The sequence below is a fragment of the Hemiscyllium ocellatum genome, chromosome 17, assembly GCF_020745735.1.
Source record: "Hemiscyllium ocellatum isolate sHemOce1 chromosome 17, sHemOce1.pat.X.cur, whole genome shotgun sequence".
NCBI lineage: Eukaryota > Metazoa > Chordata > Chondrichthyes > Orectolobiformes > Hemiscylliidae > Hemiscyllium > Hemiscyllium ocellatum.
In genome coordinates, this window is record NC_083417.1 from 4,998,016 (window position 1) to 5,015,613 (window position 17,598).

At 45.4% G+C, this 17,598-nt stretch overlaps 1 protein-coding gene and 1 pseudogene across 1 annotated transcript in view; one reads left to right on the top strand and one right to left on the bottom strand.

Moving 5' to 3' along the window:
• Positions 1-11,206, top strand: part of cmtm4 (CKLF-like MARVEL transmembrane domain containing 4) — an 86,315-nt gene extending 75,109 nt beyond the window's left edge. Inside the window, exons 3-4 of the mRNA XM_060837928.1 lie at positions 4,633-4,731; positions 8,074-11,206. Coding sequence (XP_060693911.1) covers positions 4,633-4,731; positions 8,074-8,250 — 276 coding nt within the window. The 3' untranslated portion in view covers positions 8,251-11,206. The remainder of the gene's footprint in view (positions 1-4,632; positions 4,732-8,073) is intronic.
• On the bottom strand, positions 5,887-6,374 carry LOC132823633 (ubiquitin-ribosomal protein eL40 fusion protein-like; annotated as a pseudogene).
• Positions 11,207-17,598: the final 6,392 nt, after the last annotated feature.

Genomic DNA, 17,598 nt, shown 5'->3' on the forward strand with positions numbered 1-17,598 from the left:
AGCAACAGCATCTGATTACTGAGACCCTTCAGCCCCTTTTGAAAACAGTCTCTCCAGCATCCCAAAGCCCCCCAGAGTCTCCCTTTGTAATGTTCAGTGATTTTGGAGACCTGGCCGAATCACATGCGGAATTGGAATGTCTGATTCCTTTTTGGCCTCAGTCCCAGGCACTCTTTGTGGAAAGACTTTAGATTCTCACTTATTACTACATTTTGGAGGCTGAGTTCCCTCCCTGCCCAGTAACTGCTGAGTCAGAGTAATGCCGAAAACAGGAGTAGGCCATTCAGCCCTTCGAACCTGCTCCGCCATTCATTAGGATCAAGGCTAATCATCCAACTCAGTCCTCTGCTCCCACTTTCTCCCAAGAACTATATCTAACATCTTCTTGCGAACGTTCAATGTTTTGATCTCAATTGCCTTCTGTGGCAGAGAGTTCCACAGACTCGCCACTCTCTGGGTGAATATATTGCTCATCTCCATCTGAAATGGATTACCCTGAATCCTTAGACTGTGGCCTGTGGTTCTGAACTACCACAATCATTATCCAGCATCCCCACCACCCTTGAGCCTCATTCCTCTCATCTCCAATGAATGTAGTCTCCCTTCATACATCTTTCCTGCCATCCCAGGAATCAGTCTTGGAAACCTTTGCTGTGTTCCTTCCATCCTGAGGTAGCAAGACCAAAACTACACAATAGTCCAGGTATGGTCTCCCCAATGCCCTGTCTAATTCCAGTAACACACCCCTCCTCCTGTTCTCTAATCCTATCTCTATGGAGGCCGGCCTAGCAGTTGTTGCCGTCACCACTTGCCAGATGTCATGTTGAGGTTGTACAGTAATTGATGAGGCCTCTTCTGGAGTACTGTGTCCAGTTCTGGCCGTCCTGCTATAGGAAGGATAGTATTAAACCAGAGAGGGTTCAGAAAAGATCTACCAGGATGGTGCTGGGAATAGTGGTATGAGCTATAAAAGTTTTAGTCAGGGACTTTTTTTTACAGGAGCATAGGAGGTTGAGGTCTGATCTGATGGAGGTTTATAAAACCACGAGGGGCATATATAAGGTGAATAGCAAAGGTCTTTTACCTGGGGTAGAGGAGCTCAGAACGAGAGGGCATACTTTTCAGGTGAGAGGAGAAAGATTTAAAGACACCGGGGCAATTTTGTTTTAGTGGTATGAACTGCCAGGTAAGATGCTGGATGTGGGTACAGTAACAACATTTAAAAGGTATTTGGATAAGTATATGAATAGGAAAGGTTTAATGTGATACTGGATTAGTGGTGCTAGGTTTCCAGCATCTGCAGTCATTGTTTTTACCCACCTTAATGTGATACTGGCCAAGTGCAGGCAGGGGGGGCCTAGTTTAGTTTGGAAACATGGTTTGCATGGGCTGGTTGGACTGAAGGGCCTGGATCTGCGCTGTATACCTGTGCGACTCTATGGCTTCCTGCTTACATTCAGATACTGGTGTACAAGGACAGCCACGTCTCGTTGCACCTCCCCATTTTCCTTATTCAGAGAATCATCTCCCTAGTTCTGTTTGGTGTGAAATCTGATCTCTTGTGTTATCTGCTATGATCTCAGGACTGTTCATGGGAGCTTGCTGAATCAGTCAGCTGTTGCATTTCTCTACATTATAAGGGCCATGCATTGAAAATAGTTAATTGGATTTTGATGAGCCATCTTGAAGATGTAGAAGGTCCTTTTTATGTCTGTAACAATGTGTCTGTGATAGTGCAGTACTCTCTCATTCAATCTGTACTTTGTGCACGGATCCCTGCAAAGGTGTTTTATCCCAGAGGAGAGAGCACTACCCACTGAGCCTGGGTTCGTGCTGTCTGGGGTTGTAGCTCTTGGAAATAGAGCCAGAGTGTTAGATGGGTAGTTCTTTGCGAATTTGAACTCCTTCATAATTCTACTATCTGTACCCTGCCTTGTGCCAACTCCTATTCACCCACCCATCCACCCACTGGCTCCTAGACCCACAGTCCCTCTGCTTTAGACCTCTTCACCCTATTTTCAGATTGCTCCATTGTCTTGCCCCTCCCCATCTCAGCTGAAGTACGGCAAACCCTCTGAAATCCTGGCTCTCCTGTTGTCCACGTGTGATTTTTCTGTGCTCAGTCAGTGTACAAGACCCTTGTTCAGCCTCAGCTGGATTGTCATGTACAGTTGTTGGTGGCACATTGTGGGAAATATGTAATGGGTTGCAGAAGTGATTGACAAGAATGGTTCCAGCAATGAGAAACTTCAGTGATGAGGATAGATTAAGGACATTGGGATTGTTCTCCCTGGAAAGAGATTTGATAGAGGCATTCAAAACTATGATCAGGCTGGACAGAGTACTGTAGATGGGGAAATTTATTCCCACTTGTAAAAGGGGGGCTTGAATTTAAAGTAATGGCATTTAAAGAATTGAAGGTAATATAAAGAAAAACAATTTCACCCAGTGAGTAGTTTGGGTCTAGAATGCTGGGTGTGGGAAGTTGGTGCAGGCTGGTTCAATGCAGGCATTCAAAAGGGAATTGTTTTTATCCAAATGATGATCCAATGTGTAAGGGTTTGGGGGGAGGGGCGAGAAGGAAGCTGGCACTGGGTAATGCTGCTCATTTGACGAGATGGAGAAGGTACGATGGGCCGAGTGGCACCTTTCTACACTGTAACAATTCTGTGATACTATCGGGGCTTGTGTTACCCCATTCTCTGGAGTTCCTGAAGGTGACATCCATCAAAGTTTTACCTGCACTTTCACACATGTCATTTATTGTATCCGTTGATCCCGATGCGGTCCGCTCTACATCAGGGAGACTGGATGCATCCTAGCAGAGTGCTTCAGGGAACATCTCTGGGACACCCGCACCAACCAACCCCACCGCCCTGTGGCTGAACATTTCAACTTCCCCTCCCACTTTGCCGAGGACATGTGGGTCCTGGGCCTCCTCCATCGCCACTCCCTCACCACCCGATGCCTGGAGGAAGAACGCCTCATCTTCCACCTTGGGACCTGTGGACATCAACGGTTTCTTCATTTCCCCACCCCCTACTTCCAACCTTCCAGCTTAGCACCGTCCTTCTGACCTGTCCCATCTGTCAATCCGGGAGAAAGTGCAGATGCTGGAGATCAGAGCTGAAAATGTGTTGCTGGAAAAGCGCAGCAGGTCAGGCAGCATCCAAGGAGCAGGAGAATTGACATTTCGGGCATAAGCCTTCCTGAAGAAGGGCTCATGCCCGAAACGTCAATTCTCCTGCTCCTTGGATGCTGCCTGACCTGCTGCGCTTTTCCATCTGTCAATCCTCCTTCCCACCTATCCACTCCACCCTCCTCTCTGACCTATCACCTTTACCCCATCTCTCAGCTACCTTCTCCCCAGCCCCACTCTCCTCCCATTTATCTCTCTACCCCGGGGCTCCCTGTCTCATTCCTGATGAAGAGCTCTGGCCTGAATGTCGATTCTCCTGCTCCTCGGATGCTGCCTGACCTGCTGTGCTTTTCCAGCACCACTCTCTTGACTCTGATCTCCAGCGTCTGCAGTCCTCACTTTCGCCTAAGGTCAAACCAGACATGTGACTGAGAAGGAGCAATCCAATCCAAGAGAGCAGCCTCTAAATTTTTTTTATTTTTAAAATATTTTAATGTTATCATTTGAAAAATATACTTTATTCATAAATAATCTCTATATAGACATAGCCAAAAATGGAGTTGTATTCTGTACACTTTAATATTAAGTAAACAAACAAGCAAACATTGGACTTTGACAAATCCACAAAACCAAAGACCTCTCTGCTACATACAAAATTAATGTTGACATTTATTTGAGACACTGGGGGTCTGTTTAGTTATTGGACCTTCCCATTTCCCTGCAGCAGGAAAAGCTCCGATGGTGGTCTTTCCCCACTGTGCCTTGGCAGTAGCTGCCCTGAACTTTAGCGTGTCCCTCAGCACATAGCCCTGACCTTGGAGTGTGTCAGTCTGTAACACTGGGTCAGGGTCAACTCCTTGCTCTGTAACACCAACAAGTTCCGGGCAGACCAAAGAGCGACTTTCACTGAGCTGATGCTCCTCCCGGTGCAGTCGATGTTTGTCTCGGTGCATCCCGGGGAACAGACGGTAGAGCACAGAGTCCCGCGTCACAGAGCTGCTCAGGACGAACCTCAACACAACCCACTGCATCTTCCCCCAGGCTTCCTTTACAAAGGCACATTCCCAGGAGGAGATGTGTGATAGTCTTTGAGGGCAGTGTGCGGTGGTGCAGAATGGTGCAAACACCCAATACTCAGGAGAGCCCACAGATCCCTGAATGGACAGTAGGCAGGACTATTTCTGAGACAGTTATGACACTGGTACTGCAGCGTTCTCCCAAAGCTTAAAACCTCTTTTTCTGCTTTGTGGCATTCCTTAAAACCTACCTCTTTGACCAAGCATTTCATCATCTGACTGACTGTCTCCCTATGTGGTTTGAAGTCACATTTTTATACAGGTATGTGCTGTCGAAATAGGCCGATGTGTCCATGAGGAATTTCCTGATTTATGCTCCAGTGATGAGGTTTTTCACTTTGTTTTGAGTTGCTGTTGAGATAGAGTTTGTAAACTCTCTCTCTGTTTTAGTGAATATTTTGTCTGCTTGTTTCTCAGGATTTGATCAACACTGTGGTCAGTGCTATCCTTTTCTTCATTGCCTCCGTTGTGCTCGCAGCTATGAATCAGAAGAGGGGAGGGGAGATCGCTGCTGTGGTAAGTTACCCTGGTGTAATCCCTAGACCATAGAGACCCCAGGGACCATGCCCCTGACCCCAGGGACCCTGCCCCGGCCTGCCCCGACCCCAGGGACCCTGCCCCTGACCCCAGGGTCTCTGCCCCGGCCTGCACCTAATCCCAGGGACCCTGCCCCAGCCTGCACTTGACCCCAGGGACCCTGCCCCACCCTGCCCCTGACCCCAGGGACCCTGCCCCTGACCCCACGGACCCTGCCCCGGCCTGACCCTGACCCCAGGAACCCTGCCCCACCCTGACCCTGACCCCAGGGACCCTGCCCCTGACCACAGGGTCCCTGCCCCGGCCTGACCCTGACCCCAGGGACCCTGCCCTGGCCTGACCCTGTCCCTGACCCCAGGTCCCTACCCCGGCCTGTCTAAGCTCCTATGTAAAGGATAACCCCTTGCTTGAGCTGTCCGTGTAATCCCTCCCTCCCTATATCATATGACAGACATAATTACTTCAGAAGATAGCAATATACACTGCGCGAATGATTGGCTGACTGAATCTCTCTGTTCTGAAAGATGCTGCTAGTTTGTGTCTATTTGGTTAGAAAAGCTGTCCACTCTCTTGCTCTTTCCCGTACTTTTCTGGAAAGTTTTAACTATTTATCCCTCCTTGTAAGTTTCTTAAATAACTCCACAGAGGCCGGTATCCCATCACCAAGTCCCTTTTTATTTACACTCGGAGAGTCCTTGACACTGATCCAGCTCCCTCAGAGGCAGCTCTCGGACAGAGCAGAACCCCTGACAGTTCTGTTTACAGAGGAATCTCGATTATCCAGCATTCGCTTATCTGAATATCAGATTATCGGGCAAGATTGCAAGGTCCCGATGCTTGGCTAACAGCGTTACTCAGCATTTGATTATCTGGAGTTCGATTAAACTGAATGAAATACACCCGCCCATGTTCTTCGGACAATCGAGGTTCCTCTGTATATTATTTTTTCCTAGCTTTTTATTAAACAATACACAGTTTACAGAACAATTAACATTCACAGCTGTATACAGAGAAGCAACAATTTCACAGGGAGCTGTGGCAAAGCCAGGACCCAAACCCTACTATTCAACCAGTTTTCAGGGAAATGAGGACAAACCTCAAGTCCTACCTTCAGTCATCAAGGTGCCTCTGTTTTTTTGTATTTTTTTTAGTGATGCAACGCACACTTTTATTGGAGATTCAGCTCAAACACAAACATGCCGAGGACACCAACTGCCCCAACAGTTTTCTTCAGCTTCTTCTTAGGGCGCAGGTTGTTTGTGTGGCCACATTTCTTTTTACGACAGTTTGATGGATGAAGGTGGAGGTGTGCATAGCACTTGCGGCAGATCATCTTGTCACAGTTATATTTCTGAGCGAGAATGCGGAGGGACGGGTCCAAAACGCCACCAGATGGAGAGTGGACTCTTTCTGGATGTTGTAATCAGACAGGGTGTGGCCATCCTCCAATTGCTTCCCAGCGAAGATTGAACACTGTTGATCCGGGGGGGATCCCCTCCTTATCCTGGATCTCAACTTTGACGTTCTCGATCGTGTCGCTGGGTTCCACCTCCAAAGTGATGGTCTTCCCGGTCAGAGTCTTCACAAAAATCTGCATTGTGCTGCCGCGCGAGACACCCTATCAGAAAAAAGAAAGCAAGGTGCCTCTATATATGTCAGCCAGGTCCCCCTGATTGGCCCAGATTAACAGCCCCAAATGGGGAACTCATATTCTACGAGACCCACCTGGCTGACCTCATTACAATCACTACGGTTACAATCGAATCCTCTTGCGCCACCCTTTTCCAGCAGCTCATTCCAGTTGAGGACCACTCACTGTAACAAAACATTTCTCCTCCTCTTCCTGTCCCCAGTCATTCTCCTCCCTCACAGTGAAAGCCTACTCTCGTTTTGAGCACCTCCATTAAGCTTCCCTTGAATCTCCTCAGTTTGAAGGTCTGCGCTCCGAGGATCTCCAGCCCCCTTCACAATCTGGAACTTTCCATCTGAGCGGCCAGCCTTTAAAGACTATAGTACGTAGGAGGAGAAGTAGGCCATTCAGCCCATCGAATCTGCCTTGCCATTCAACAAGATTACGGATTATCTAACCATCCATGGCTCCACTTTTCCCCCATAACCCTTGATTCCCTTGCTGATTAAAAATGTCTCTCTCTCTCAGCCTTGAATGGCCCAAACTGGGCAGCTTTCCACGGGTTCACTCCCCTCTGAGAGAAGAAATTCTCCCTCAGTTCTATTTTAAATATGTAATCCTTTTATTCTGAAATTGTGCCCTTGGTCCAAATCTACCCAGTCAAGTTGCCTGTGAATCTTGTATGTTTCAGAAAGGACTCCTCGCATTCCTTTAAACTCCGATGAGTTCTGTCCTAACCTGCTCACCCTCCCCTTATGAAGCAGTCCCTCAGATAAGGAAATACTCCAGCTGTGGTCTGATTAGTATCTTGCATAGTTTTAGAAAAACCTTCCTATTTTTATATTGTTTTCATTTGAAATAAAGGCCAATATTCCATTGGATTTATAGAGCCACTAAGTACATACATTGCGAGGGATTTTGGTTCACTTTGAGTGAGAGGGAACAAAAGTTTTAGGACACTTTTGAGATGGTGGCATCTCTCTCCCTCTTGACTGGGAGGCCTGAGCACCAAACCTGGGCTGGCACTCCACGTGTAAAAAGTGAGGTCTGCAGATGCTGGAGATCAGAGCTGAAAATGTGTTGCTGGTTAAAGCACAGCAGGTCAGGCAGCATCCAAGGAACAGGAAATTCGACGTTTCGGGCCAGAGCCCTTCATCAGGGCTTCATTCATTCCTGATGAAGGGCTCTGGCCCGAAACATCGAATTTCCTGTTCCTTGGATGCTGCCTGACCTGCTGTGCTTTAACCAGCAACACATTTTCAGCTCCGGCACTCCTCGTGCCAGTACTGAGGGAGTGCCACACTGCCAGAGGGGGCCGTCTGCCCATTCAGACAGATGTTAAAGACCTTAGCGTTATTTTGAAGGACAGTCCTCCCCAATGTCTTGGTCAATATTCATCCCTCGGGCAGCATCACGGAAAGCAGGTGGGCCACTGTTAGCTTATTGTGCGCAAATTGACTGCTGCATCTCCTACACTGCAACGGTGAGAACATGACAAAGTGGAGGACTGCATTGATTCCTTCTTATTTTGTGACTATAAGGCCATTCAGCCCCTTGAGTCCGCTCCACTGAGATCATGCGGTTGTTAAAGAAGTGGAACTCTTTGATGTTCTTACTATGCATTTCTGCCTTGAGGGATTGGTCCTTAACTGTTCCTCTGTTTCCTTCCCTCCTTGTCCTTTCCTCACCAGGTATTTGGGTTCCTGGCTGCGGCTGTCTACGCGGTTAACACGTACCTGGCCGTTAAGATTTGGAGATTGGGTGCCCGCCGCCAAACCGGGGGTCCAGCCAATGAGTACACGCGTGCCCGATCGGAATCTCGGGGAGAGGTGGAGAGTCGGCCTGAGGTCCAACGCTTGGAAGGGTGAAGGAGGAACGGGACTCCCTTTGCAGCGGACAGAGAGAGAGAGAGGGAGGAGTGTCTGAGCTGTGGAATACTTGGCAGCTGAAAAATTGAACATCTGACATTTTCAGAGCAGACACTTGCAATTTTTTTTCTTTCTGTTACAGTTTGGGATATTGTAGAAGGGCAGGCTCACTGTGGAGAGATGGAATGTCAGAGCTTGGAGTCGTCTTGTATTCACCCGTGCGCACGTGGTTGCCAGGGAAGGCTGTGTGGCTCTGAGCAGCGCTCCCTGGCCCAGGTTCCTGCTGCATGGAGTGATGTCCAAACTTGGTCCTTGTGCCTCGTCCCTGCTGTGACCCTGATTGGAGATGCTCAACTTTCAGCAGCTGCTAAATAACGAATTAAAATGCTCTATTTATTGGGAAGCGGGTTTGAAGGACAGTTTGCAAACTTGTTTTGAAGTGGGGGTGATGGTGAGAATTAGCATGAGAGGCTGTCTCAGTCTAATGTGCGAAAGACTAACACAATGATGAATAAACTGTGCACTGCGCAGAATGGAGCTTTGAATGACATTGTAGAATGGGAATTCTGCTGGTTACTGTGTTAGGGATGTGTGTGGGTGTCTGTGTATAGAAGATTCAAACTCTCCAACACGTAAGTAATTTCTTTTCACCCGATTTGCAGTTTGAGTGACTGCGTCATCCACAAAATGCACTTCTTTCCACGTCCTGCAGAAGATGATGTTCATCGATCTCCATCTCGTTTCTCTTCAAAGTTGCTTGTAAAAAGAAAACAAAAAGAAAAGATATCCAAAGATTTCATTTTTAAAAAAAAAAATTTCTTTTGGCTTTTTTTTCACTCATGCTGATGACCAAAATCGGAAAAAGTCAACATGACTAAAGTAGTACGTTCCATTCCACGTGACTAAAGTAGTACATTCCATACCTTGATGGAACATCTTTTGTAGATTTATCAAGATGTCAGCACTAAAAGAGAACCCTCTGTGACCTCTGGTTAATATTAAATCACAGGGTATCACTTTACTTCACATTGTCCTCCATTTTGTTTGTGTTCAGTCTTGGTCCAAGTTAAGTTAGATCTCCTGGTGCTGACTATTTTATGTATATCTTGATTTGATTTCCATTTTTTTTATTCTTAAATCATTTCTATTATGTGCTAAGAATGAGGTATTTATTAGATTTGCTTGGAATAGTCACTGAATCAGAATTTTTTTTAAAAAAGCAGCTGAATCACCTTTGATTTGCTTGAGTGTCCTCAGTCAGTGAGAGTTTTTTTTCTTTAACACAGATGGTGTCCAAGACCTTTCAATATTCACTGTATATCCATGCCAGTACATTTACAGGCTGTTCTTGCATTTCTAACCTGTACAACAAGGTGACCACTCTTTCTAGCTTGCTTCTATCCCATCTTAAAGTGATACGCAAAAGGTTTGAATTCCACGTCTCATTGGCTAGAAGCTTTTGGCTTGGTTCAGTGAGTATCACCCTCAACTCTTTGATCTGATGGATATCAATTTGAGCCACAGTCATGAGCACATATCTAGGCCAATGGTGCAGGGCGGAGGCAGTGCTGCATTGTCCTTGGTGCTGTCTTCTGCTCCAGGTGTTGGACTGAGCCTCTATTTGATGGTTTGTTAAAAGCCCCATGACACACTTTTTATGAAGAAGACTGGGCAGGCTATCGCCAGTGCTCTTGACCTATATTCATCCCATCAACTCAGATCACCCAAGAAAGCTTTTGGTGTGGGAGCTTCCTGCGTACAAATTGGCTGTATTGGGTTTTCTACATTACAACAGTGACTGCAGTTCAAAGGTTACTTTGCTGGCTCCAAAGTGCTTTGGGATGACCTTCTTATCAGAACACAACACAAAGGTTTCTGGAACCCTTCCACTCCTGAATTTTCCCAGTTTTTAACAAAAATCTTTGTGTTTTTGTTTTTAAAAACATAATCAGCTTTTTAAATATCCAAAGTAGCAGCTCGACGTTGATAGGTTAGCAAGGAAACTCTGACCCAAAGAGAAGTCATGAGGAGTCAAAGGGGAAGCTGAACTTGTAGTGTTGTCTGCCTGCCACTAGATGCCAGCAGCAGCCTGCCATTATCCCTCTGCCCCACAGAGTTGGCAGTGCGAGTGCTCTGCAGTACTGGGGGTGAATATCACATCATCCTCTCTCTAAGTCAAAGGTTAATTTCACTGATTAAACCATCTTGTATTAATTTCAGAAGGAAGACTCTCTGACAAAACATTCCAATAGTCTTGTCAATTTTGCTTCAAGTCTTACCAGAGGTGCCTTTCACAGGGAGCAGTTGTTCTCCTGGAATGATGACAATCTTTATTTCCTACAGTTCACTCCCGCTTACTGAGTTCATTTGATTATATTGGCCCCTTTGCATTGTTGGTTTTCTGGGTGAGGTACTGTCTGGGGTTTCGGTTTAATTTTTGATGTGTGTTGCCACGAGTAATCACTGTGTTGAGGAGGGGGACAGAGATGTAATTTGTGATTTTTGGGTTTTTTAAATTTGTCCATTGAACCACCCATTTTATCCGCCTCCCTCCCACCCCCTTCGTCCTTCAATGGAGAAGTTAGAGGTCCTCTTGTTTTGGGATTGTTGGGCAGGGCTTGTTGGGAGGATACACAGTAAGTATGGTCTATAACGAAGAGAATAATAAATGTGAAAAGATCTCTTCATGGCAAGGATTGTCTGATGATGCTTTTTAAATGGTTGGTGTTAATTGTAGTCAGGTTTTATTTGTCATGTCCAGAATTGTGACAATTTGTATTGGAGATTATTTTCCTGTTTGCTCCTCACCCTTTAACTTGTCCCTCCATCTCCTCTGAGCTGTATTTTTCTACATGTTTAGATTTAATTAGTTTTTGTGAATGTCATTTGATGGTACAGATGCTCACACCTCTTGTGTGTACCCTTGTTAACAAATAAAACTGAATTCACTTGTCAAGGTTGTTGAGAAATGATTGGCAGGTGGTGTTTTGGGCTGGTATGACCATTCCTGTGTGTTTTTTGAACAGCCTTTCAGAAGGAATTGTATTATTTACCCAATTTCATTTTGAAAAGCTTTACAGTCCCTAGCAGCCCTCCCTGTCTGGGCAGCAAGGCCATTCAACCTTTGAGCTCTGTCCTAGCTCCACCACATGAGCACAGTTACCAGTGTACACCACTGGGAGATTGGAGACTCCTGACTGAAATTTCTCTTCAGATTGTGAAAATTAGGAGTAAGCCACTCTCTCCCTCAAGACTGAGCTGCTACAGCTGATCTGCCCCAGGCCACAACTCCTGTTATATGCCTCTTCCTAATTGTCCTCAACTCCTCCTCAACTGTTTCAAAAATCCATCTCCTTTTTAAGTATTTTCAGTGACTCAGTCTCTGCAGCGCTTTGGGGTACAGAATTACACACATTCACGAACCCCTTGGGATGAAAGATTATCAATGACATTCCCTCTTGTGGCACAGTGTAGGGTCCCTATCCCTGGACCATGAGGCCTAGCTTCAAGTCCCACCTGCTCCAGAGGTGTACAATGACATCTCTGAGTATGTTGATGAGAAAAATAGGTTACATTTTTAACCAAATGTCGAGTTGAGGTTAAATCAGACCAGCCATAATTTTACTGAATAGTAGAGCAGGACTCCATGGCTAACTCTTGTTCATATGCTTGTAAACAAAATTCCTTTGCATCCCAGTGTTAAACGAGTTTCCGCACATTCTGTAATCATGTCCCCAAGTTCCAGATTCCCGATTAGTGGTTCACCATTGACCCTGTAAAGGACCCACAGAATCCTGTATTTCTCATCCCACATTTTTCTAAAATCTATTGAGTAAAGGTCGAACCTGTTTGGCTGCTCTTGATCAGGCAACCCCTTCATCACAGGCATCAGCCGAGTGAACCTACTGGAAACTGTCCCTGAAGTTAGGATATTTTTTCTTTAAATTCCTTGTATCCTCAGAGAGGGGGAGGTCCTCATTCCTGAAGAAGGGCTCATGCCCGAAATGTTGATTCTCTGCTCTTTGGATGCTGCCTGACCTGCTGCGCTTTTCCAGCAATGCATTTTCAGCTTTTTTTTCTTTAATATGGGGACCAAACCTGTCTACAATATTCCAGCCATGGCATTCTTACAGTTTTAATAAGACTTCCCTCTTTTAAAGTCGAGTGTGTGGTGCTGGGAAAGTGTAGCAGGTCAGGCAGCAGCCTAGGAGCAGGAGAATCGACGTTTCATCAACATTCCTGATGAAGGGCTTATGCCTGAAATGTCGATTCTCCTGCTCCTCGGATGCTGCCTGAACTGCTGTGCTTTTCCAGCGCTACACTCTTGAATCTGAGCTCCTGCATCTGCAGTCTTCACTTTTCCCCTCTTTTAAACTCTAGTCCCTGAGTAATAAAGGCTAAAATTCCATTTGCCCTCTTAATTACTTGCTGCACCTGCATGCTAATGCTTTGTGTTTCATGTGCAAGTACACCCAGATCCCTCTGTATGGTTTATTTGTAGTGTCTCTCTCCGTGTAAATTATGGCTTACTTCTGTTTAGAACATAGAAACATAGAAAAAATACAGCGCAGTACAGGCCCTTCGGCCCTCGATGTTGCGCCGATCCAAGCCCACCTAACCTACACTAGCCCACTTTCCTCCATATGCCTATCCAATGCCCGTTTAAATGCCCATAAAGAGGGAGAGTCCACCACTGTTACTGGCAGGGCATTCCTTGAACTCACGACTCGCTGAGTAAAGAAAATTTAAAAGTTTGAATGCTTTCTGTCATGGTAGAGACTGACACAAGATCTTCTGCCCAGTTTAGCATCTTTGTCTGTTGAGATTGAGATGTAGATATCAGTAAAAGTTGGTGCAAAATGTTGGTCTAAATTATCTGCTTTTTAGCAATGCCCCAATCGCATCCACTAAGAGTTCCCATGCCCACTTTAACCACTTCCCTCTTTATATACATGTAGGAACACTTGTTTTTATATTTCTTGCCAATTAACTTTTGTCATCAGTTTTTCCCCTCTTTGTAAGCTTGTCTGCTGCTGGTTCCTTTTTAAAGAAATAATTCTCATGCTCTAATTTCGAAGCTTTTGTCACTTTGTGTGCCTTATGATGGTGATGGTTGTTACTCTCCATCACCATCTTTATTATCCATGGGTGCTTCATCCTTCTCATTGAGTCCTTTTTGACGAGAATACATTTTTGCTGAGCATTACAAAATATCTGTCATTGCTTGTCTATTGACCTTCCTGTAATCTATTTTCCCAGTCCGCTTTAGATAACCCTTTCTGCAATTGCCCATGTTGAAATTTGAGGAACTGAGTTGCTCTCCCTCAAACTGAATTTGAAATTCAATCATATTGTGTTGTGATCCCCTAGAGGATCCTTAACAAGGTAATCCCTTACTGGATCTAAAATAGCCTAATCCTGGGTAGGTTCAGCAATATCCTGCTCAGAGAAACCATTCCTGATCATAGAATCCCTACTGCCTGGAAGCAGACAGTTTGATCCATTGTGTCCACTCTGACCCTCCGAAGAGCATCCCACCAATCCATGTATTTCCCATGGCTAATTCACATAATCTCCGTATCCCTGAACACTATGGGCAACTTAACACAGCCAATCCACCCTGACCTGCACATTGTTGGACTGTGGGAGCAAACCGGAGCAGACACTGGGAGATGAAACCCATGCAGACACTGGGAGAATGTGCAAACTTAGCGAGTTTTGAGAAGATGTGCAAACTCCACACAGACAGTTGCCCGAGGCTGGAATCAAGCCCAGGTTCCTGGTGCTCTGTGAGGCAGCAGTGCTAACCACTGAGCTACCATGCTGCTGATGTACTTTACAAATTCATCTTCCACATTACCCTTGGCTGATATGCAGATCAAAGCCACCCATGACTATGGTAGTGCTCTTCTCATGCCTTGATTGGTTCCCAATTATCTACTTTGTTCTGTTGCTCGTTCTTATGGTCACCCAAACTGACTCCATGTCCTGATTTGTTGTACCTCTGTTACTGGTCACCCAAGCACTAACATAATCCCTGGTTAACAGCGTTACCTCACCTCCCTTTCATTTCTGCCTATTTTTCTGGAATATTGAATACCCTTAAATATTTCAATTCCCGGTCACCTTCACTCTGCAATAACTATCAAGTTGCATTCAATTTCTGTCTTTGTGTCATGAAATCATTAGTCTTGTAACAAATGCAGTGTTCTTTCAGATAAAAAGCCTAAATCTTTGCTTTTATCCCATTGTTATTTGTCATACTTTGTTTTATAATGCTCCTGTGATGCACATTGAGATAGTCGTTACATTAAACATGCTAAACAAATGCAAGTTGTTTAGTCATTTAGAATAACACAGGAGTATATCTTTTCTGCACTTTGTTCCAGTGCAACCAAAGCTTTTTTTGTCATCCCTATAAATTAGTTGCAGTGTGATTTCTCCTTGAATTTGTTCATGTTAACACTTCCTCTAAGATTAGATATTTGAATGTTTCCCAAATTGGATTCCAATTTTATAACAGGAACATTCAACAGCCTCCAGATGGCACTGTGGGGTCAGGTACACTGTGGCTCAACAGCACCACCATAAGGCTCATTGAGTCACTGCAGGAATTGACAGCATCACTGTAGGGGGTGGGAGAGTTTAAATTGGCAACACACATGGGTTGGGGTGGACAGTAAACTGAGTCCTTTTCTGCTTTCCCATCCACCCCTGTAAATTCACAATGACTTGGTAGCACTCCCCAGTATTGCTCACTAGTAACCTGTCTTCACGTTGACATTCCCTAGTGTTCTGGGCAATAATTTTGCCTCTATAATATCTGGTTAATATTCCATCTATTCAGAGGAGGCTAACCCTCTGGTAAATGAGCAAAATCCTGCAGATGCTGAAAAGCTGAAGCAAATCTAGAGAAAGCTGGAGCAACTCAGCAGGTCTGGCAGCATCTCCCGAGAGAAAACAGAGTTAACGTTAGAGCCTGATTCTTCAGAAAGTGGAGATTGTTGGGAATTGTAATGGGTTTTGGATGGTTTTAAGCAAAATGGGGTCAGGGCCAGTGGTTCAGAAGGGAAGTTGGGGAAGGGGTAAGAGGGTAGGGAGATTGGGGATCAAAGGTGTAGAGTCATAGAGATGTACAGCATGGAAACAGACCCTTCGGTCCAACCTGTCCAGATATCCCAACCCAATCTAGTCCCACCTGCCAGCACCTGGCCCATATCCCTCCAAACCCTTCCTATTCATATACCCATCCAAATGCCTCTTAAATGTTGCAATTGTACTAGCCTCCACCACTTCCTCTGGCAGCTCATTCTATTGCTGTATCACCTTCTGTGTGAAAATGTTGCCCCTTAGGTTCCTGTTATATCTTTCCCCTCTCACCCTAAACCTATGCCCTCTAGTTCTGGACTCCCCAACTCCAGGGAAAAGACTTTGTCTGTTTATCCTATCCATGCCCCTCATAATTTTGTAAACCTCTATAAGGTCACCCATCGACCTCCGATGCTCCAGGGAAAACAGCCCCAGCCTGTTCAGCCTCTCCCAGTAGCTCAAATCCTCCAACCCTAGCAACATCCTTGTAAATCTTTTCTGAACCCTTTCAAGTTTCACAACATCTTTCCGATAAGAAATAGACCAGAATTGCATGCAATATTCCAACAGTGGCCTAACCAATGTTCTGTACAGCCACAACATGACCTCCCAACTCTTGTACTCAATATACTGACCAATAAAGGAAAGCATACCAAACTCCACCTTCACTATCCTATCTACCTGCGACTCCGCTTTCAAGGAGCTATGAACCTGCACTCCAAGGTCTCTTTGTTCAGCAACACTCCCTAGGACCTTACCTTTAAGTGTATAAGTCCTGCTAAGATTTGCTTTCCCAAAATGCAGCACCTCGCATTTATCGGAATGGAAGGGGAGAACCATGTATTGCATCACATATTGATTGAGGAGGGTTCCTCTGTATGTGACATTTAAGAAATTGTGAGCCTTCCTTGCACAGCTTCAGCAGGTTAGCTCCCACTTGGTAACCATGATGTCATACAGCAAGAAACTACCATGACTCAGAGCCGGGAGCAATTGTTTCACACAGCGGACAATTTGGGAGCCCCTACTGTGCATCATTGGGACATATTAGAGGGGAGGTCACCTAAAGTTTCAGTAGCGCTGACACTGTTATGGTGGTATAACGTGTAAACAGAAATGTATTAATATCAGGGATTAATACTGGACTTTCACCTTCGGGCTAGGGTTTGAGAGTCCAGTACGTTGGAACCTAAGCTCAAGGTCCCGTGTGTCACTGCTGTCCAAGTCTATGATGAACAGGAAGGCAGTGGGAGACTCACTTGTTAAAGATATGTCTCAGACGTTTAACCCAACCATTTAGCTTTAATGTAATATGTGGTTGAAACTAACATTAATTGATATCTGTATTAAGAATTTCAACCTAATAAATTTGCTGTATATTTATATTTCTGTACTCATTTTGATCAAATCCTTCAGGTACTTTCTGCCTGACAACACAGCACTTGCTGAAAATGTGTTGCTGATTAAAGCGCAGCAGGTTAGGCAGCATCCAAGGAACAGGAAATTCGACGTTTCGGGCACAAGCCCTTCATCAGGAACACAGCACTTGGCCAAGAATACTCATCAGGGCCAATGACCCTGATGAAGGGCTTATGCTCGAAACGTCGAATCTCCTGTTCCTTGGATGCTGCCTGACCTGCTGCGCTTTTCCAGCAACACATTTTCAGCTCATCAGGGCCAATGACCAGATTTCACGAAGTGGGTGATTAAAGCACTTTGGGTTCAGCAAACTGTGAAAGGTGCCATGGAGAGTTTGTTGTGTACTGGCCATCCTGATGGCCTCATGAAATCCTGCTGTATTAGTTGTGTTTTTCAATGAAAATCCAAACGATGTCAGTTTTTGTTCCCCAGTTCTTCATGTTGCGTTGCCCACATAAAACCTGCAAGAGCTGAATCTTCACATTCCAGACAGATCACCATTTGTTTGCATCACTTCCTCGTTCTGCCTGGTGGTACCGTTGGTAATTATAGCAACTTCTGCCTTTTCTTGCTGTTTCTTCTGCTGATGCCTGTGTTTTGTTCCTCAGGCCCTGCAAATCGGAAACACTCTGACAAACTGCACAGTTCCCCAAACTTGAGACGTGGGGGGTTATGCTGAGTGATATAAATTCACTGGGGGCACTTCAGAGCAGGCTTACCAGAAAAATACCTGGAATCTGGAGGGTTTTATTACAAGGAGAGATTGGACAGGCTGAGCTTCTATCCTCTCGGGACTAGCAGAGTAAGAATCATCGTGATTGAAACATACAAGATCCCTCA